The sequence below is a fragment of the Cyrtonyx montezumae genome, unplaced genomic scaffold (assembly GCF_038088225.1).
Source record: "Cyrtonyx montezumae isolate F1298 unplaced genomic scaffold, pur_monq_1.0 scaffold_8, whole genome shotgun sequence".
Taxonomy (NCBI): domain Eukaryota; kingdom Metazoa; phylum Chordata; class Aves; order Galliformes; family Odontophoridae; genus Cyrtonyx; species Cyrtonyx montezumae.
Genome location: NW_027072089.1, coordinates 36,589,182 through 36,611,365, shown reverse-complemented (window position 1 = coordinate 36,611,365; position 22,184 = coordinate 36,589,182). Strand labels below are relative to the sequence as shown.

Here is a 22,184-nt window from a genome sequence, read left to right as displayed (position 1 = left end):
TTGAAAATTGATATGCACTCATGCAATTTGAGTTTCTCATATAGCATATGCATACAGAAGAACTGTAAATGAAACCTGACATTTCTTGATTTTCACGTGCACAACTTAGCGCAGTCAATATTTGCTGTATCTTTGTGAAATAGATATTTTTATATTCATTGACATGATATTATTTACATTTTGAGTATTGAAATACACTTTATTTACGAATCTTGAGCTCAAGTATTTCAGCAGGTCTTTTTATCTTTTGATAGCTAGGAAATGGAAGGTGTCCATACTCACCAGTGATATGCCGTCTGCAGGAACAAGCTCAAAGGTTTATATCATTTTGTATGGGGATCTCGGCAGTTCAGGGCCTATTTTTCTTGATGGAGAGAAGGGAAAATTATTTCAGAGAGGCAATGAAGATATCTTTACAGTAAGTAATACATATTCATTGTGTTACTTTCTTGTGTCCTGATAGATTATATGAAATTTCAAAATCTATGGGATAAAAAGCTAGTTTTTGTACAAGAGACATCTGTGCACAGGAAGCAAGAAATAAATGGAGAAATAAATGTAGTACCCTTTCTCCCTCACCCATCAAAAAGCCAGTTTGATGCAACATATTTCTTGTCTGCTTAAGAAGAGCTACTGATTACTTTACACAGTGCCCACAAAATACTGAGGACAACTGGTACTTACATAGTTTTAATATTTGAAATGGAGCAACGATATTAAAAATGAAGCGACAAGTGGAGAATTAGGACATGGAATAAATTTTTAACTTCATTAAATCTTTGCTGTCTTATTTCAATTAATGGTTACTTTTGCTCCCGGTTATGCATGTAAGTTCCTCCTCCATTAGTCTTGTTCCATGATGATTTAAATAAGCCCTAATAGGTCTCTTATCAAGAACTGCAGAGCTTGAGAGCATATGTGGGATTGTCAGTGGGAACTCTAGCAGATGTCTGCTACAGGACCACGTAACAAATAACTATTTCCACCTTTAGCATCCAGGACAGCATGTACTTTTCTGACAAAAGATACTGAATGTCAGCATTGATGAGGAACTCACCTGTTTCTGCAATGTTCTCACAGCTGCCTGGGATGTAGGAAATGAAATTCTTAGGTCTCCTCAGCTGATAGAGTTTGCAGGAGAATCCAGCATCTCTGATATTTATGCCATTCTCCATGTGTATATAAAAAACAAAATGGATGTAAGATTGAAAAGAACAGATAAAATAAGTAACCAGGGTTAAAAAAACTGTCTTCTTGAGAAATATTTTTAGCTCTGCTTTCTGCTCCCATTATTCTCATTCATTTCACCTCAAATGACTCTTAAATGCAAGATGTGGAGACAGTCCCTGTTTTGGAAACTTGGATTCTCCTCTTAGGTGAGTTTCCACGGCCCTGAATAGAATTAAAGAGGGTGTACACTAAAATGTATAGGAGTCAATCTTGTTTTTTTGTGCTAGGTCCAAGTTAATTATGGTCTGTTCATAATACAGATAATTTGGTTCACACCCATCTTTACATCATAAATGAAAACATGAAAATGAATTCTGTAGAAAGCATCTAAAGGACAACAAATCAGGCTACATCATGAGAAAAAAGAATAATGCAGCAAGGAGGAGAGGCATTCACAGAATATTTCCAGTGCCTTGAAGATAAGCTTTCTAACTCCACACTTAAGTCCATGACTACTTGTTTCAATAACCTTCACATGAAGTGATTCCCTTAGCACCCTATTATCTGCACTGGATGTACTCATCCAGCCTGCCCAAGTCCTAATCTTTCAAATATAGCTTTTAAAGTTAATTTAATTGAAAAGATTTGGAAAAATAAATGTCAAAGATGAACTCAATTGTTCCAAAATTGTAAAGCATACCATCCAAGAGGGGCAGGGAGAAACTCAAAAGTAGTGGGGAGTGCCGGGGATACTGAATTCATTTTGTAGCAGGTCAGTGATACAGATGCTAAACTGAGGCAGGCTTTAGGGACAAACTGTATTTTTAGTGATGCCTACAATCTGTATTCATCTCCCACTGAGACCAGCATTCACTGGGGAGCAAAATACCTGCAGCAGCATGTTGAATCATTTAAATGGGTCTAGCAGGCCACAGGATTTGTCGTGAGGTTTTTCTTTAGAAATGTAAGCATACAATAATAGTCTGGAGCAAAATATTTTAGAATCACTTGTTTAAATATCAGAATAGTTAATTCACCTAAACTAGAATTTTACCGATACTAAATTAACTTTTGTTGTATGTCTTTTACTTTTAAGGAATGTATTGTATTTTATCAGTGGTGTTCCTTTTACAGGTTCATACAGGAAACATAGGACATCTCTACAAAATACGCATTGGACATACTAATGCAGGAAGTTGCCCTGCCTGGCATTGTGAAGAGGTAAATGATGCGAGAAGGAATTTTATCCTTCCAAAAGCAGTCACTATGACAACAGTGTCAAAGTATGAGTCAGAAAAATTCCTTGGGAGAAGTATGTTAGCCTCATCAAATACATGTAGTTTTAAGAGATGATTTACTATGGAGTGCTGTTTATGAAGAATGGGAGGCAACTTAAGATGAGATCTATCTTCTTTGCTTGTTTGCTGTTTAGTGAGAACTGTACATAATATTTCTTTAAAAGTGCATGAATGAACAGCAAATTACCCTACTGCAATCTGAGTCTTCTGTAGCCTTTGCATGCTACAGAGTGTCCAGAGTTCGTTGAAAGCTAGAATGTCAATGAACTCAGTCTTGCCAAGTTAACTTCACATCTACAACTGACTCTAGGTTCTTATGTACAGCATCAGAGCTACATTGCAAGTGTATCTAATTCTGTGACTCTGAGGAGACAAAGACAATGACAGACTATTTTTCCTCCTCACTTAAAAAAGATCTCGGTGCAGGTAAAGCAAAGTTGCTAGGATACGCAGTGAGAAAATTAGGCAAAAACCCAAGCTTGAACTCAATCTGGACACCATAGGAAAGGACACTTCTTTTATTTTCTTTTTTTTTATTATTTTTTTATAAATATACTAACAATAAGAGGAGGGATAAGGAGAATCTCTATTCTTTTCCTTCCTTTACTGGATGTATTTGAGAACATGACCACCAAGGACAAGGAAAAGGCTGAAGTTCTTAATGCCTTCTTTACATTTGTCTTTAATTTTCTGACTGGTTATTCCCAGGGGACTCTGCCTCCTGACCTGGAAGCCTGGGATGGGGAGCAGAATAAACCCTTCATGATTCAGGTAGAAAAAATTAGAGACTTCTACTCAATTTAGGCTTCCACAAGTCCAATAGGGATCCATCCAAAGGTGCTGAGGGAGCTGTCAGAGATAATTGCCAAGCCTCTGTCCACTATCTGTCAGCATTCCTGATCAGCCAGAGAGGTTCCAGATAATAGGAGACTTGCCAGTATGACTCCCATCTATGAGAAGGGTTGTGAGGAGGATCTGGAGAATTACAGGCCCATCAGCCTGACTTCGGTGCCAGGAAAGGTTATGGAATATATTATCTTGAGTGTGATTATGCACCATGTACAGGACAACTGTGGAATTAGGCCCAACCAGCATGTGTTCATGAAAGGCAGTTCCTGCTTGACCAACCTGATCTCCTTCTATGATTGAGTGACATGCATAATGGATGAAAGAAAAGCTATTGATGCAGACTCCCTAGTCTTCAGCAAAGTTTTTGATGCTGTTTCCCAGTATATTCTTCTGGAGAAGTTGGCAGCCTATGGCTTGGAAAGATACACTCTTTGCTGGGTATTGAACTGGATGGATGGCTGGTCAGTGGAATTAAATCCAGCTGGCAACTGGTCATGAGTGGTGTTTCCCAGGGATTGGTATTGAGCCCTGACTTATTTAAAATCTATTTTGACAATCTGGATGAGGGCACTGGGTGCACCCTCAGTAGGTTTGCAGATGACCCCGCGTTGGAGGGAATTGTCAATCTGAATGGGGATAGGAAGGCCCTACAGAGGGATCTGGATAGGCTGGATCGCTGGACTGCACTTTGACCATAACAGCCCAGGCAGTACTACAGGCTTGGGGCAGAGGGGCTGGAAGAATGTGTAGAAGAAATGGCCCTGGGCGTTTTGGTTGACACCTGTCTGAACATGAGCCAGCAGTGTGCCCTAGTGGCCAAGAAGACCAATGGCATCCAGACTTGGATTAGAAATATCATTGCTAGCAGGTAAAGGGAAGTGATTTATCCTCTTGTACTCAGCTCTGGTGAGGCCGCACCTCAAGCACTGTGTGTACTCAGTTTTAGGCCCCTCGTTACAACAAAGACATTGAGGCCATGGAGCGTATCCAGAGAAGACCAATGAAGCTGGTGAGGAGGGACTGAAGCACAAGACTTATGAGGAGTGGCTGAGGGGTCTGGGATTGGTTACTCTGTAGAAGAGGAGTTTTGGGAGACTTCGTCACTCTCTACAACTCCTGGAAAGGAGGCTGTGGTGAGGTGACAGTCACCCTTTTCTCCTGGGTAACAGTGAAACAATGAGAAGGAGTGGCTTCTGGTTGTATATGATAAAAAATTTCTTCTCTAAAAGAGTGTTGAGGCACTGGAATAGGCTGCCAAGGAAGGTGGTAGAGTCAGTGTCCCTGGAGGTTTTCAAGAAGCATGGAGATGTACTAGGGAACATGGTGTAGTAGGCAACACTGGGAGTAGAGGGACGGTTGGACTAGATGATTTTAGGGGTCTTTCTTTCCACCTTTAATGATTCTATAAAGTGAAGTGAATCAACAAGTTCTGTTTCTAGTTTCAATTGTTATACACAGTACATAGGTAATTGGATGGTAATGAAAGTATCTGGATTTTATCCTTGATATTAGTCATCTACTATGTGTGCCAATGATAGGCTATGCATGCCTCAAACTCTTCCCACTTTGTGCCAGAGTTTGTCATCCTTCAGTGAGGAAAAAGCTGTTGATAAAGAATTTCAGAAGCTTCTGATAAACTAGAAATTATAATCAAGCTTCAGGTCTAATTTATATCTGTCTAATACAGAGTACCCATTAATAATAAATATTCACTGTTTTGAACTCTCTGTGGTTATTTGGCATTTTAATTAGCTGTTTTCATTTGGGGCTGAAACTCAGTAAAAGAAACTGTATGGTCTGTGTATAATATAAATGGGTTGTGTATATGTACCACAGATATTTATCACAGTTTTTGTGATCATGGTACAGCACTCAACCTGCACAGGTCTTGACAGTGTCTTACAGCTGTCAAGTTCTGTTCTACCTATCTGGGCTCAGTATCTTAATATCAGTAACTTAAATTGCAATTCCTTTTCTGTTTTAGGTGCAGTTGCTGAATCTTTTCTCAGGAGAGCAGTTTTCTTTCCCTGCAAATCGGTGGTTGGCCTGGGACCAGGCTGATGGGGAAATATCCATGGAGCTTCCTGTTTTACATCAGGGTCAGCCTGTTCTTCCAGGTGAGCACAATACCACATCAGCTAAGTCAGATCACAAGTAGATGCTGCTCAAGATGTCATTTCTTTTCATCAGACCTTCTATCATTTTTCTTGGCAGCCACAACATGTTTTCTGTGCTGTTTTCCTGTGGTTATTGGGATAACTCAGATAAAAGATATAACCATTGGGACACTCAGATAAAAGATTAGGAATCACCAGAGAAGAGTTAGCAGCATCTTTAATGCTTTGATTTCACAGATTCTCCAGAAAGATTCCTGATTTGATGGTATTTTAAGCATCTGTGTTTGCTTTAAAATAGAGGCAATAGTGAAGACATCTCACAGTTACTGGTTTATATTTTTGTTTATAAAAGATCAAGAAATAAAAGAAACGCAATTGTCATGAGGGGATCATGAGTCAAGTCAAAGACTCTACTTTTAGTACCTGAGAATTATAGCTTGATTATGACTATTTCAGATAGTGCTTTAGGTTTTTTTTTGTTTATTCGTTTGTTTTTTGTTTTGTTTTGTTTTGTTTTGTTTTCATTTAAGTAGCTGAGACAGATTTCCAGAGTACTTATTTCTGGGTTTGGAACAAAATAAAATTTCAGAAAATTATATATAAAATGCTCCATCACTGATATACTTACACCAGGATTATATTGTAATTCTGAACATCAGTGATGACAAACAATACTGATATTATCGGGCACTGCTGCTATTTACACTGCTTAAATGCTCTGCTCTACCACACTAATCCTTGTTACCTACAGTGGCTGTTGGTTTCTATGCTTTCTCTTTCCTTCAGTGGTGGTAAGGGTGTAGAAGTCTGTGCTTGCTCTTGTCACTTCATCTGGCATCGCTCTTTCCAAAAGAAAGTACAAGGGGAGAAGAAGATTGGTGTAAACTATGAGGGATGTGTGTGAGAGACCAAGAATGTTAGGGCAGATTCCCACCCTTCAGTGCATGAAGATGAAAGGGGAAAATTCATACCATCACCAATATTACTTGTGCTGAAGCTTTCACTTCAGAAAGATTCACATTGGATATGCTCTAGGCCCTCTACTCTTCCCTTACCAAAAAAAATCAGATCAGCTGCAGAACACAAGACTATTGGATGAGAGAAACCTTCATTCAAAGTTATCTAAAAACTGTGAAACCCTCCCCCCCCATTTTTTTTTTCTTTTAGAATATTTAATACTATATCTGTTTCTGGTAATATTACGGTCCTGTTCGTTGATAATGAAAATTTGAAATGGTAACAGCCATTGCTGATGGGTTGCAGAGCAGAGGAAGAGGATATGAAAGAAACTGAGGGTCAGATGTCCAGAAAATGGCATATGAATGTTGACAAGCATACCTCTCAACAGTGATTCTAGTAATTAAGAGCTGAATTACTTGTATCTCTATTTGTACCTATGGTGGCTGATCATGGAGATTAAAATACTGGAAAGAATGCAAGAATAAAGGGCCTGTACCTCATTAATATGTCTTTAAGAGAAAAAGTATAGTAACTGTAAATATTTCATGAAATACTATAGAAAGGGGCTGACCAGACCTAAACATGTTGATTTGTGATCCTGGGTGATTGTGATTTTCATATCTTTGGGGGCATGAAAAGCCTCTGATGCAGTCAGCCTTTGTTGTCAGGTTTGACCTCTTTGGGAGACTTTGACACTGTTAGTGCAGAGGGACATACAAACATATTGGTCAAAACAAAACACCAACCTTTGAAATAAACGTTAATTAATAACCATTAAAATGTTAAATTGAATATGTTCAGCTCCCCTACATGCGATATCTGTTCTTTCCCAGGGTTGACTTATTTTATATTCAGAGACCTTGGCCTTTTCTCTCTTCCAGTTTTCAGGTCCTACTTTCTGAGTCAGTTGTTCCTTAGTATCTGAAATAAAGATATAATGAAAGATTTTCATTATCAAGTACTCCTGGTGCATTGTAATGCACAACAGCCTACTTAAACCATCCTCTCGATCTGCATTTTGCAGTTAACAATTTCTACCACACAGGAGAAGAAAAGGACCATGTTATTTTCTCAGTATAAGAGGGGTCATGCTGAAGGCTTTGGAGAAAAGAGTTTCATCTCTAGCTTAGTAATTGAAAGACAGCCTCTGTGTCTTTTTGCCAATATTATATTTCTGCATGAGACAGTGAAAAGAGAAAACAGCTTTTAACTTCAGAGAAGATAGATAACAGAACAAGGGAAGAGGTCTGGATTGAGACTGAAAGATGATAAGAGGTCCTTTAAAACCAATTTCTGAATAAAAAGATGCTGAAGCACTTTCTAATTTAACAGACTTTTGTATTCAAAGAGAAAACATCAGAATTAAGCTGTTAAGAAGTATTACATAGTGACATCATGTCTCTAATTCTGAGGGACTGAGCACCATTCATTTGACATTTTATCCTCAACCATCCTGCTTTTTTTTCCCTTCTGCTAGTGCCTTATGACACAACCTTTGATTATATGATCATTAACTACTTGCGAAGCATAAATCAGAGTTACTGTGTTTGGTGACTGGCAAACCTCTCCTTTTCTTGTTGCAGAAACTGTAAAGTGGATAATTTAAGCAGGAGGGAGTTGTAGCACTAGAGAGGATTGTTGGTCTGCAGAAACAAATTCTCATGCCTGATTCTCCATGAAATAGGGAGTCAATTCATGTGGGTGCTGTAAACAAAAGTTTGGAGAAGTAAATAGATAAGGTGGTGACAAGGTGAAAGATGGAGATAAAAGGCAGTATGAACTGTCAGTTGTTAAATGAAATATATTTTGAGTATTGAGGTATGTATACTCTGGAAAAAAAAATAGTATGTGGCTGCTGTTGAAGCCCGTCAAAGGCTTCTATGGCCTAATCATGGCTGGCTTTTGTCCAAATGATAATAGGTTATCTGAAATGAGAAATGTACTCTACCTCTTTGTTCTATCTTTCCTTATTCATAGGTGTAGAGGAAAGAGCAAATTTTGCAAATAATCTTATTCCTGAAATTTTCTAATTTCAGACTATGGTGTTTATGCATTTAATTTTTTCCACTTATAGGCAAATGTGTGAGCAAACAATGCAATTCCTTTTTCTTAATTTCCATTGTTCTGCGAAATGTCTAAAGGATGTCTAATGATGGCTCACCTATCTATGGCTTAGGATAGATATAAGAAATATAAATACTTATAAAATAAGGGATTTCCCTAGGTTTATGAGAGGTGAACAGGAGTGCCAAAAATGTGAAAATTCCTTGCCTTTTTTTTATTTAGCTATTTTAAACCTCTACCCTGGGTTTATTAATAATATATATCTATACTACAGTACTCCAGTTGAATGCAGTGGTACCCTGTGTGTATTTCCAACTGTTTAGTTCTGATACTAGAAACAAGTTAACACTCTACAACAGGACTCTGTGTGGGAACATAAAAACCGGCTGTGAAGAGAGCCTACTGTTTTAGTTAAATTGGTACCTTTAACAAAGATGTATTATTTATCAGCTTATATAGTCAGCTAAGTATAAGTGCCATGTGAATAAATTTGAGATAATCACGAAAAAAAAGAAGTAACACCAAAAACAAGCATTGAAGGAAAAGCTGTAAATAAATGCAGATGTGGACTGGTTATGAATAAATGCCCACTGCTTACTAAAAGAACGTGTTGGTCCATCAGCAGAAGGAGATGTGGGAGTGACCTCCTTCAGGTGAATTGCAGGGAAACTTAATACTTCTTTTCCTCTCAAATCTACAGACTTTAAAGAATTTCCATATGGGATGTAGTAGAGGGTGTAGTAGTAGGTTCATACTAACCTATTGAAGGAAGCATGAAATATTAATGCAGCGCAGCTTTCTGAATTCTGAGGTCCTAGAAAAGTATAATTTTGGTGCTGGATTTTTGCTTGTTTGCTTAACCATTGCATTCAAAATGCTAATGTTTCCCATTGCTTGCTATAGTTTGATACCATTACTTATGGTAAGCCTAATCTTGAGCTTCAGCTATTTACTTTTCAGCTTGGTGATGATTTCAGATGCTGCTGCAGGACAAAATCATAATATTGTGTATTTGAAGTTCAGTTCTTTTTGCATTCTGAGATTGCAGAAAAACACAAACGAACCCAGACAAACAAACAATAACAACAACAAAAAAAACCCCTCACAAATATAACATCAAAGCAATTTTATACTTTTCATTATTTTACTTGAATAGGATTTTGAAGATCTTTAACTGCTCTTGACACAAATGTATTTGGAGTCTACAGGCACATTTGCAGTTAGATGTTATTCTAAATATAATAGTGTTTGTAAAATGAAAGGTTGTCATCTTCTATTGTCAGTGACTGTCTACGAAGTACATGTGACAACAGGAGAACTATGGAATGCTGGAACTGAAGCTGATGTCTATATTTCTGTATATGGAGAAAAAGGTGACACAGGATCAAGACAGCTGCTCAGGTCACAGAAACCCAAGAAATTTTTAAAAGGACAAGTGAGTACAAGAGCATTTTCTGATGCTTTTAGCTGGCTTATCCCTCTGCAGTGGGCAGTTATACTGCAATTAGGAGAGATAATTACTGCTTTCCTATTTTACTTCAGAATTCCACAGTTAGGCAAAAATTACTTTCTAACAGTGTATCAGTGATTTTGAAAGACGAGTAGAATTTTCATTTATAAAACAGGTAAACAGTGCACTTTTATATTTAATATTTAATTCCTTTATCATAGAAACATAGAATGACTTGAGTTGGAAGGCACCTCAAGGATCAGCAAGCAATTTAAATTAATTTGTTTTAACAAGTGAAGAGAAAACAAAGCTTTACATTTTATGTCTGGATTTCTAGTGTTGAAATTTGCTGCAACTTGTATAAGTTTATTCCAAATTAAGCTTTGAACAGGTTTTTGTTTTCTGACTCTAATCCCATTAGTTTGAATTAACAAAGCTTATTTCTTTTGTTTCAGGAAAACTGTCCTTGATTTATTCTGAAATTATTGTTAGCCTTTATTTCAAAGAGTTTCTTTGAATGAAGAATTTTATGGGTTTAAGTTGGTCTTTGGGTTCTGTGTCTGAAAAATATTTTACTTCTCAGAACTTACTGAAAATGTCTTAATTGATTACAGACTGACATCTTTCTTCTGGAAGCTGTACACCTTGGACATTTATACAAGATTGTTGTAGGTCACAATGGTCTTGGATCAGGTCAGAAATCTCTCTATTCAGTCACTGTATACTAACTGTGAAGTTATTCACCTTTTTTTTTTTTTTACAATAAGTAAAATAGAATGCATGACAGTGTTCCAGAAGAGAGAGACAAAGACTTCTAATGGAACTGTTCAAGTGGCCTTATCACATTATCATGAATTTCAGAAATTTTGGGTTCACTTTCAGCATTCTGTCATGTATTATGTCAAGTATATCATTGATAACCGATCTTGCAATTTTTGACAAATCATCATAAAAAAAATGTAAAGAGGAGTGTCTGCATAAAACACTGAACATGTCTCATGTAGTCCAAGTTATTTTATTATAACTTAGTATGATTTTAGCATTGCCGGTAACATCCTAAAGATGCAGTTAAGATTTTGGTTACACTATTTTGTCATTGGAGAAACAACAACAACAACAACAACAATAATAATAATAATAATAATCAAACTGCTTGGGGTCACAAGATTTGTTTTGTAAAGTCTTGTGCCTATACGTTTTAAAGCACAGCATGTATTTTGAGACACACATCAGAGCTGTGGAGGCAATGGAAAATAAGTCGTAGAATAGTTCTCTACCTGACTTTCTCTCTTATGCTCAGTCATGCTCCACTCTTTCCATATTTACTATACAGGTAGGACACTTTTTCTCCATTTGTGAGGGAAAGATCACAGAGAAAGATGTCTTTTGTAGTCTTTTTCCATGAGTGCCCATAGCTGGATGTCTCTAATCAGAGGCAGTGCTCAGATACCTCTGAGAGTGAAGGAATAACGACAAGGTCTTTCTCTTCCCAGTACTTTTTGCTACCCTACTTCTAGTTGAAGAATTATTGGAGGTTTTGTTTACTTGCTGTTTCACTTTTTGTGACTGCTAACTGATGTAGAGTGCAATTAATGAATAAAGGTTTCCTTTTGAATAAGATGACGAATAGAAAATAGTCATCCCTATAGATTCTTGTTAATAAGATTACATATGCCTAGAAAGGAAAATAGCTTTGAGAAAAATATTTGCATGAAGTATTTTGCATTTCAATCAGGAAAACAAAATAGTTTCATACAGTGACTAAATGAGGGGAGATGTGCTCTCAGAACCACACAGCCAGGTAAATAGCTAGCAGCTTTTCTGGCCCGCCTTCAAGCTCTACAGTACCTGTAACATATACTGTCTCCTCTCTTTAATGCAGATGTGACTGCAGCAACCTACTAATGGAGTTGCAGATTTTGCACTTTTGGTAGAATCAATTATAGAATCAATCAATCATAGAATCACAAAAGTTGGAACAGTCCTCCAAGTCCAAAGTCCAACCTACCACCTGTGTATCCAAACTAAACCATGTCCCTTAGTACATCTAAACGTTTCTTGACCACCTCCAGGGATGGTGACTCAACCACCCCCGAGGGCAACCCATTCCAGTTCCTGACCACTCTTGGTGAGAAGAAACTTTTCCTAACTTCCAACCTGAAAAGAGAAAGGCGCAAGAAATAAGGCTTCACCAAATCTGCCTTTCATGAATTAACTTTTTTTTTTTTTTTTTTTAAGGAAACGGATGGTATCTGGACAAAGTTGTAATCAAGGATCCTACAACAGATCTGGATTATACTTTTCTTTGTCACAGGTTAGTGGCATTTGATTTTTAATAAATTTTTAATTGTCTGTAGATTTTCTTATGAGGTGTGCTGTCAGATGAAACACATTTCCTAAAAAATGAATGGAAATGATCAGATTTTTCTCATTGCTCTCTGAGTTGCACCTGTCCTAAACCTCTGTCGTGTTTTAGTAAGTGGAAAAGCAATAAAAATTCTGCCTTGAAACATTCCATTCTTTTCCCGTGTGAATTATGTAAAAGATGATTTTTTTGGCACATTCTCTGTATTGAGCTCTTCTGGTCTTATACCTGTGGATGCATTCTTCCACACTGTGAGGTGGAATGCTTTCTCAGCAGAGGCTTACTTGAAGTTTCATCAGTATCAGGCTTGAAGATCATGTAGAATGCACAAAAGCAGCCATCTCACCACACCTCTTTTTCTTATTTGCCTTGCAGCCTTGGGTTGCAATATAACTCAAAGCAATCCTACTTTATCTGCCTCTTCCCCTGCAGATACCACTGTCCTGAGCCTGCTCTAAAACTCATTTCAAATTTTTATCCACTCTTGGTTAATTCTCAACACTTTATGGAATAATTATAAAGATCAATGCAAATAGTAAGAATGGTATGGTCCAGCCATGTTGTGAGTCTAGCTATAGCTTGCCAGTGGAGCCTCAATTCTATTTTCTCTTCTCACTTCTCTGAGTGAATAAATAACTGCCTGAGACAGCTCAGAGTGAGCAATGTGCACACTGAAACTGATTTATGTGTGAATAAGGGCTTTCTGCCTATCAGACACAGCACCTCATCTTTGCCTGACCTAATTTTTATTCTGTATTCTAGATGAGATGAACTGCTATGAGAAGATCTATAATGCTAGTTTCATACATAATTTAGGGAGAGTTCAAACCCATTTCAGGCAGAAAAATACAGAGTATGTGCTAGTTATTGCTAGAGCCTGATGCTGTTCTTGCTGATCCTACTCTTACAATGTGTGAATCTTTCAGGCTCAAATGGAGTTAGTCTTGACTTATGTAAGAAGATCTGAAGTAAGTACAATAGCATTGTAAAAGCATGGTTCAGATGTGATAAGGGTGCTGTCTCTGTGTGGAAAATGTAACGATTTGCACCCTGCTGTAGCCTTCTTGCAGACAGGACGAGCAAGCATGTTGGTCACTGCAGCTTTGATTATCTATGGGATCAATATGACATCTCTGATTAGTAGTAACTGATTTAAGACCTTCTATCTTTTTCTGTTTAATCAAAAAAGAAGTAAACAACAACAACAAAACCAAACCAACCCCAAACCTACCAGACAAATAAAAAAACACAAACCAAACCAACCCCAAACCTACCAGACAAATAAAAAAACACAAACCAAAACAACCCCAAACCCACCAGAAAAATAAATGCTTTTTCCAGGGTAGAAATCACTAAAGCTGAATTTTATATTGTTTGTCAATACTGGGACTTCAATAAACAATAAAGGCAGTGGTAGTATTCAAATACCACGTATACAGTATTGTAGGATTTGCCTGTCATAGTTTTATAACTGAAAAGTATTCTGTTTTTCAGATGGCTGGACAATGGGCAGGATGATGGCAACATTGCGAGAGGACTGACTGTGACAGATGCCAGCACATTTCCAGGAAGTAAGTGAAAATCAGTGAGGAGGAGAACTCTTGCTCACAACAGCTGTGTCAAATGGATTGAGGATGCTTTGTAAATTAATTATGCGTTTTTTTATCTATATAGGGAAAGAGCTGGAGCTCAAGAGGGAGGAAACTGTAAGGAATTACTTTTTATTTTTATTTAGACAATTCTGATTATACTTTGAGTGAAACTATGTCAGTTGCTCTCAAGTATGTTAAGCTCTTGTATATCATCTTCTCATCAGTCTTTTCTGCTTGTTTACAAAACCAGTGGGCTGCTGAAAAGTGGAAATTTCGGAAAGGCAATACACTTCAGTTTTACAGCAGGCTTACTCGTAGTTTCTTATGCCTCTATCCAGACAGCAGCGTTGATGCTCTTGGTGACAAGAAGAATAAATATGGTAAAGTATTTTTCATGTGGGTATACGCGTAAAGATAAGGAAAAGAGAATTTCATGTATCATTGTGTTTTGTGTTGTGATTCATGTCAATATAATAAAAAATTTTCTTCCTTAGAACTTTTACATATACTCTGTGTATAATATGTTTTGCTTTAATATAAAATTTGAAAAAATCTGATGTGCTGTCTTGCTTCTGTCTGTCCCTTACAAAATATAAACTTCTAGTCATCTGCAGTTTGAGCAATCCTGTAAAATGTCAGGCAAAGACAGACATGATCTGTTGTAAGTAGATCCATCCAAGCTAACAAGTTCAACTTTCCAGGTATACTTTATTTGTGGAATGTGTATATCATAGAATCACAGAATGGCCTGGGTTGAAAAGGGACCTCAAAGATCATCTAGTTCCAGCCCCCTTGCTGTGGGCAGGGTCACCAACCACTAGAGCAGGCTGTCCAGAGCCACATCCAGCCCTGCCTTGAATGCTTCCAGGGACAGAGTATCCACAACCTCTTTGGGCAACCTGTTCCAGTGCATCACCACCCCCTGAGTGAAAAACTTCCTCCTAACATCCAACCTAAATCTCCCCTGTTTAGTTTAAAACCATACCCCCTTGTCTTATCACTGTCAACCCATGTAAACAATCATTCCCCCTCCTGTTTATATGCTCCCTTCAAATAGGAAGGCCACAATGAGGTCTCCCATGAGCCTTCTTTTCTTCAAACTAAACAAGACCAGTTCCCTCAACCTTTCCTTATAGGAGAGGTGCTCAGGGATTCACTGATCAGAGAGGTCAAATTGTTGAGTTAATATAATTGAAAATGATTAGTGATTGATTGTAATTAAATGAAAATACGAATAATATACTTTCAAACTCTGACCTTTTTTTTCTCATAATTCTAAGGCCTTTTCGATGTAATTGTTAAAAGGGGAAATATTTGCATATTCAGAAGTCATCAGATACCACATCTTGCTCTAGCTCTTGTCAATGGCTATGCAACTGGAAAGGTAGGAAGTACTGCTATTGGTTTCTACTTCTTAATAGCGTTTGATTGTTTGATTAAAAACAATGCTGCTGTTTTTATTCTGTCTAGTACATAATCATGCTTCCCAACAGATACTATGAAGTGTAGAACAGACCCCAGAAAATTGCCAATGGATAGTGAGATTTAGCTATAGGGATTTGTCCCTTTTTTTCACAGTTTACTTTTTACTTCTCTGTAGAAGTTTTAGTAGCATAAATAACTTGTTGCTGTTATAAAAGATCATTCCAAGCCATAGTTTATATCACTATACTATACACTACATCACTATACTATATCACTATACTATACACTGCCAGATATCTGGAATCCCCTAACATTACCTCTTTTTGGATAAGTATTAATTCTGATACCGATTTTAATTCTTTTTTTTTTTTTTCGTCTTTCTGTGTGGTCTGTCATAAATCAGCTGAAATATTCCATATTTATTTTGATCAATTCTTGTTCTTCCCATCTTCATAGTTTTACTGATGTCTTTCTTTCTCAACTCTTGGAGCATGCAAGTATGAGCTGTACAATTTAGTACTTTCTGATGAAATACTTTACTATTGAAGAAAGATGTTTTTCTCTTTTTTATTTATTCAGGGAATAATTTTATGGGCAAAGGTGGTCCCATTTTTTTCTTACGTTACTTGAATCATTATTAGAGGGAATAAAGTACTCTCAGTAGAGCTAAATCTCCCAGTGGGAATAGCATCAGGCTGCCAGGCAAACTGTCAGACCTCCTTGCAGGACTTTTTAGTGCTCATGTTCGTTATTGTAATTCTATACAGGGAACACCCTGTGGTCTGTCACAGTACTGTATGTCTTACTACAAAGAGAATATTAACTGGACATTTAAATTTAAGTTTTCTCTCTGGTTTTTGGTTTTTTTTTCCTTGCTTTGCTAATGAGTATTTTGCGTGTCTGAACAGCCAGTTTGATTCCTGCTGTCTCAGAGAATATGAAAAATGTTGTTGTGTGAATACTTTAGAGGTCCTTGAAATTGCAATAGGTAAATGTAAAGCAAAATGGCAATATAAAAATTACAGTTGACCCTAATATACACATCTAATTACATTTTGAGTGGCAAGCTAGTTCAGTTGTTTCACAATGACTTCAAAAATCCAGGCAGTTTCTACTTTGCTCTCGAAATTAGATTGAATTTGATAGGCAATTTTTTTTTATTAAGAAGCCTTTTTTTCAGAAGAAAATGCCTTGCAAAAGGAAGTTGTTTTTTTTTTTAGAAAATTTGATTACCTGAAGTCTGAATAATATTGAACCATTGAGTCATAGAGTACCATAGAAGCGTTTGGGTTAGAAATGACCTTAAGCATCATCTAATTCTGCACCCAACTTCCATAAGCAGGGCTGCTACTCACCAGCACCGGCTGCTCAGGGCCCCATCCAACCTGGCCTTAAACGCCTCCAGGGATGGAGCACCTACAGCTCCTCTGAGCAGCCTATGCCAGCACCTCACCACCCTCTTGGTGAGCAATTTCTTCCTAAGGTCTAATCTAAACGTGTCCTCTCTTAGTTTTAAGCCAGTCAGGGAACATAGTGATAGGAGAAATAATATATCCATTTGTCATTGTATGGGAACTGTTGGAACCATGGGAACTGTGATGGGAAGGGGTGGAGCCTGGCTCCACCTCTCCCAGACCCCATTTAAGGGCTGACCATCACCAGGAATGGTTTTCTTGTTGGAGATCCCTCCCTAGGGGAGTTATCAGCAAGCCTTGACCATTGGAAAAGGTGAGCCGCTCATTGTTTACCAGTAGTCTGTGTACCATCCATATAAAACCTAATGAAAATATACCATTCTTTGCGCTATTTCCTCTGAGTACCATTTCTTGGGGTTATTCACCCTTCAGTCACCCAGCCTGTTCTGATATTTGAAAGAAACCTGAGATTATGTAAGCCAGGAGACTTTAAGTTATTGGGCTGATTACAATTGTTTTTATGTTTATTAAAAACTTAGTTTTGCTAAATATGTGAATGATGATGGAGCTGATAAGTTATTTAAACCCTTGTTTTATATATTACATCTTTCATATACTGGGATCACAGTCTGCAAATCTGAATAAACAGACATGGATGTTGTGATGCTTTATTCTTCCCTATAAAACCTCTGACTCTTTTTTCTGTGAGATGCATATTGACTAATGAGGACAGTCACTATTTGCCACCATCAGGCAAATTAGAGTAGCAGAAAGTAAACAAGTTCATTTTTTGGTCTATGTCAATTTTAAATTCCATCCATCTTTGCCAGGTTTGTCAGCTGTTACTCTGAAGCTGAGATACTCAGATATCATTCAGGTTACCCTCAGATATGTGTCATTTTAAGACGAACTGTTTATGTGCTTAGAAATATAACAGAATTAAAAGTTTTAGAACTTCCATATTAGGACTGAAAATATGGAGAAATTTTCCTACTGAACTAATAGTACAGTGGCAACTCAAACAATTCAGAAACTGTGTCATGGTGCTCTCTGCTTTGGATTTTGCTATGTATATGTTCATATAATTTTTTATTCCTAATTTGTCAATGTTAGAGCAAAGACAAGTCTTGCTGTGAGCTCCGTGTTCACCTTCAGCCAAATGGTTGTGCCATACTTGAGTCAGCGAGGAACCCAGGTCACACTGTAATGTTCAATCTTCAAGGCAAAACTGCTGATGAAAAAACAGGATATGCTGGAATTTCCAACGAATTTGTTGTGCATGTCAAGGTAAGGAGGGGGGAGAAGAAATTAAGTAGACTTTCCTAAAATTTACTATTATTAAGTAGGCTGTATCTAATTGGATCTGATGGCTGTAAGCTGAAAGAGTGATAATCCTCCACCATATGGAGCGAAGCCACTGTTAATAGATTTTCATAAACTGAAAAGCAATGTAAGAAATTTTTCTTTTCTGCCCTCCTTGAGCAAGCAATGCTGATACTGTGTCTTGTATATGCAAATAAAAGGGGCTTCAACTTAGCGAAACAGATATCTCTCTAACATGTCTAGTAAGCCTTCAAAAAATAAGAGTGTAAGTACATACAGAATGGATGCATGGGAAATAATTCAATTTTGAAAGAAACAAGTTCCTTGGGTTGCCATGTTGTTTTGAATGTTACTCTGTGTTGCTGAGTGATAAAGAGTAGGGGAGATTCAGAGTACTGAGAGGTGTTTGCTGTTCATGTTGGTGTCTGCATAGAAGGTAGCAAATATTAAATGGCTGTATGCATACTCAAGTTACTTTGGATATTCACTTATATGTGGAAAATATGTAAATAAGTATTTAAAATAAGCTAGTATACACAGTATCAATATTAATGTGGACAAAGCTTCTCTATTGACAAAGGACTTCTTATCTCTCATCCAAAGGGTATGTTTCACCATGGTGCCATCATTCTGCTCAACACAAATCATTGCCAGGCTCTGACTATCAGACCTGATGGGGGCTGCAGTGGAGCAGGTCAGCAGCAGCAAGAATCCCACTGGAGGGTGCATAAAATTGGCTCTGGAGTCTGCATGTTTGAGAGTGTGAAAAACCCAGGGATGTACCTGAAGATCAAAGATCACCAGTGTAATGGAACAGTAAGCAGTTCTTGTTTGTATTTCCTTCTGCAGATAATTTGAATAGATTGTCACTGACAGGAGAAAATCTTTTGTGTTGCTTGGATATAAAATTGATGAAAGCTTTGTCTAGATTTAAGACTTTTCAGAATTTTTCCTTCATTCGTCAAGGAAAGACAGGAGAATATAGCAAGACAAGCTGTCATGCCTTTTTGGCACTTAATTATAAAAATATGATTCAATTTTAAAATATTGAGAACATGTATGTAGTTAAAATTTATTTGTTGTCATGTGGCTGATGACTGTGTCAAGGTTCTGTTGCTTGAATTTGAGATTTTAAACTACAGTTCTTGTGTGTGGTTTGTTTTAGATGATGTTGGCATCCCAGTTTTACTGGATTTTGTTCAAAATGAAGAACCTGTTTTTTTCTTTATCAACCAGCCACACAGTTTCTTTCTGAAATACTTTATCATTTATTAGCAGTCATATGCAGGAAAAAAATGTTAGGAGGATATTGTTGCATTTTTATACTTGAGAGGAAAAAAAGGAATAAACATTACTATTTGTTCATTGAACTTGGTGTTTATTAATTGTCAGTTTGCTGATAAGAATTGATATAATTGTTTTGAATATGACAGAATACAAACATATTCAGGGATTTAAACTGGTATTAAATCTATATTGATAAGAAGGATTAATGAATAACTAAAATGTAAGCATTTCATCCTGAATTGACTTTTGCAACGTCGTTCTGTTAAAATGAACTAAAATTCACCAATCTATCTACTACTGATTTTTGAGAGTTTAACTCGAGTATGAAATAGAACTGTATATACGATGACAACTGAGATCCTCAAAGTTTTGCCCTTGAAATCAATACACTGATCAGAGATGAAAATATTTGATCCGTAGTTTGAATGCAGGCTTTCTGAATATCTTACATTTTTAGCAGTGTCCTCCTTATGGGATGGAAAGGAATCTTTCATTACAGTCAGTATGTTTATTTCAAGCAGTTACTGTATTTTGAGGTTAAAATTATGACAGAGTGCTCTTTTCTCTGAAACACATTAAACTGGGATTTCTGTAGTCTCTCTGTGGTTACTGGCCACAGGGAAGCTGTCATAATTTGAAAACTAATTGAATTAGTTGTTTCCATGTTACAGTGACTACTAAGTTTGTGTGCATAGTGCTTTTAAATTCACAAATGTACTCATTACTGTTAGAGGGCCAGATTCTTGGAGTAGTGCACTGAGGTTTTGGTCAACTAGGATGTTGATGTTTTAAGTGCTATGAAATGAAGACTAAAAATGTTGAGTGGACGCTAGTAGCAGTTTGTGTAAACAAGAGAAATATGTTTGGTAAATGTTAAATCACAGTGTGTTTGCAAATCTATGCTAGTACAAATTTGTATATCCTATGTTGTCAGAAATTGATGTTTTAATATTTCTTAACCTTCTAAAGGCTGTTTAAGAAGGGAATTCCTTTGAACATATTCTGGACTTTGCCTAAAACCTAATACAATTCAGAATACTTTTATTCTTTTCATTTACTCAAAATTTTGATTGGCTTTTCTGTTCACAAAGGACTACAGAGAACCAAGATGTAATCTGTGTTTGAATGTGTAATAATGTGGTGCATTATGAAGACACTAAAGTTCATCTGAAATGTCATTAGAAAATAATATGTAAGTCTTAAGGCTTAAGATTTTCTTTAGACACATCAATGCAATTGCTAATTTCAGATTTCTTGTTTCTATTTCTTAGGGCACAGGTGATGAATACTGTCACTTTAAAATTGAGAAGAATTTGGAAGCTGGATCTGTAAGTCTGGAATCAGTGTGGAGTAAAGGGATGTATGTTGGTCTCCTGCCAGATGGTCAGACCAAGCCAGTCATTAACATTGGAGAAAGCAACATTTTTTTCTACCCTCAGGTCATCAAATGTACGTGATTTCTTAATATTCTACTTTGCCTAAATGATTAGTGTTTCTGAAAGAAAAAGTTCAAAACAAAAACATGATAGATTAGTTGCCTTTGCCTTGTGGTTTTTTAGTAATTTTAGAAGTGAAAAGTTTTATCACACAATTTGTCCTGTGTGCTTAGTTAATTTTGTTCATTTTCTGTTTAATAAAATAAAGGGCGCAGTAGGAAACTTTTTGTTGTTTTTTGTTCTTTCTGAACCAATAAATTTTTGAGTACGAGAATGAAAACTGATGACAAACATGGAGTTGACTTCTAGGCCTATTCCCTGCTCTGGCTACAGATTCTGGAACCCTGGGAGATACTATCTTGCTCTCAGCTATACCACACTTTAGAGCTTTCCCCATAAAAGTAGTAGTATTTAGAGAGACCATATGTAGAGGAAATGCTGTCACCCTGAAGCAGAGGGGGAAGGCAGAGCCAATCATGGAGAGCTCAGGTGTGTGCAATGCACATGAGTGACAAGAAGGTGTGGAGCCAGGTTCCACCCCTTCCCAGACCTCATTTAAGGGTTCACAGTGGCGGTGAGGGTATCTTGGAGATCCTTGTGTATGTGAGGCCTTTTGAAGGTAAGTAGGTTTTTTCCTTTGTTTCTATGCTTGCAGCTGTTGTGTTTGAGCAAGCCTTCACTTGTTGTAGCCTAGAACCTTGCTACTCTGCTGTTGTTGCGTTTTCCATCATGTTATAGCATACTTGGCAGTATTCAGTATGGTTTCTCTTTTAATGGTGTAGCCTCTACTGATGTACTGATTATGTGGTTCGTCTGACATATGTTGAGTTTGAGAGCTATTTGCAGCAAGAAGATTCCTCTCTAAGCTGACCTCTTCTTGTTGGTGTGCTAGGACTCAAAAATAGAATTCTAGAAGTTCAACCTCTACTTGTTTCAAGGTGCCAGAAATATTTGTCTTCCCGTCATTGTAGACTAAAAGATATTTTTTTTCTTTCCTACCTTCTAGAAGAGCAGGATTTGCGATGGAAATTCTCAGAAAAGCAGGACTTACTGTGTTATTAAAATAAAGCTCATTATTACTTCGTTACAGGCTGAGGTTCTCTTGATTCCTTCTTACTCAGTAAAAGAAAGAAAACAGAAGCTAATAGTTTTTTATTAAAGCAAAAAAAGATTTGTCTGTTTGCTATTTCATATTATCAGAAATGACCTCTAGCAGTTTTCATTTCAGTATTCCTAATCTTAAGAAAGAAAATACTGTGAGTAAACTGATCTTGTGGAAAACCAGATTGGAGCAGGTCATTTCATTCATGCCTCAATGTTAAACTGCTGTTTAGATTTTCAAAGCACTAAATGGATATTTATTTTCTTTTTTTGATATGCTGCTAACAACAAAAGCCTATTACTAGTGGCTGTGCAATATAGAGAGAAGATTT

General features: G+C 37.0%; 1 protein-coding gene across 1 annotated transcript in view; it reads left to right on the top strand.

Moving 5' to 3' along the window:
• The window catches only part of RP1 (RP1 axonemal microtubule associated), a 167,466-nt gene that overhangs the window by 17,923 nt on the left and 127,359 nt on the right, over nucleotides 1-22,184 (top strand). Inside the window, exons 3-15 of the mRNA XM_065753301.1 lie at nucleotides 255-418; nucleotides 2,305-2,391; nucleotides 5,302-5,434; nucleotides 9,742-9,893; nucleotides 10,523-10,601; nucleotides 12,147-12,222; nucleotides 13,768-13,844; nucleotides 13,948-13,979; nucleotides 14,116-14,245; nucleotides 15,146-15,256; nucleotides 17,826-17,992; nucleotides 18,632-18,844; nucleotides 20,587-20,764. Coding sequence (XP_065609373.1) covers nucleotides 255-418; nucleotides 2,305-2,391; nucleotides 5,302-5,434; nucleotides 9,742-9,893; nucleotides 10,523-10,601; nucleotides 12,147-12,222; nucleotides 13,768-13,844; nucleotides 13,948-13,979; nucleotides 14,116-14,245; nucleotides 15,146-15,256; nucleotides 17,826-17,992; nucleotides 18,632-18,844; nucleotides 20,587-20,764 — 1,599 coding nt within the window. The remainder of the gene's footprint in view (nucleotides 1-254; nucleotides 419-2,304; nucleotides 2,392-5,301; nucleotides 5,435-9,741; nucleotides 9,894-10,522; nucleotides 10,602-12,146; nucleotides 12,223-13,767; nucleotides 13,845-13,947; nucleotides 13,980-14,115; nucleotides 14,246-15,145; nucleotides 15,257-17,825; nucleotides 17,993-18,631; nucleotides 18,845-20,586; nucleotides 20,765-22,184) is intronic.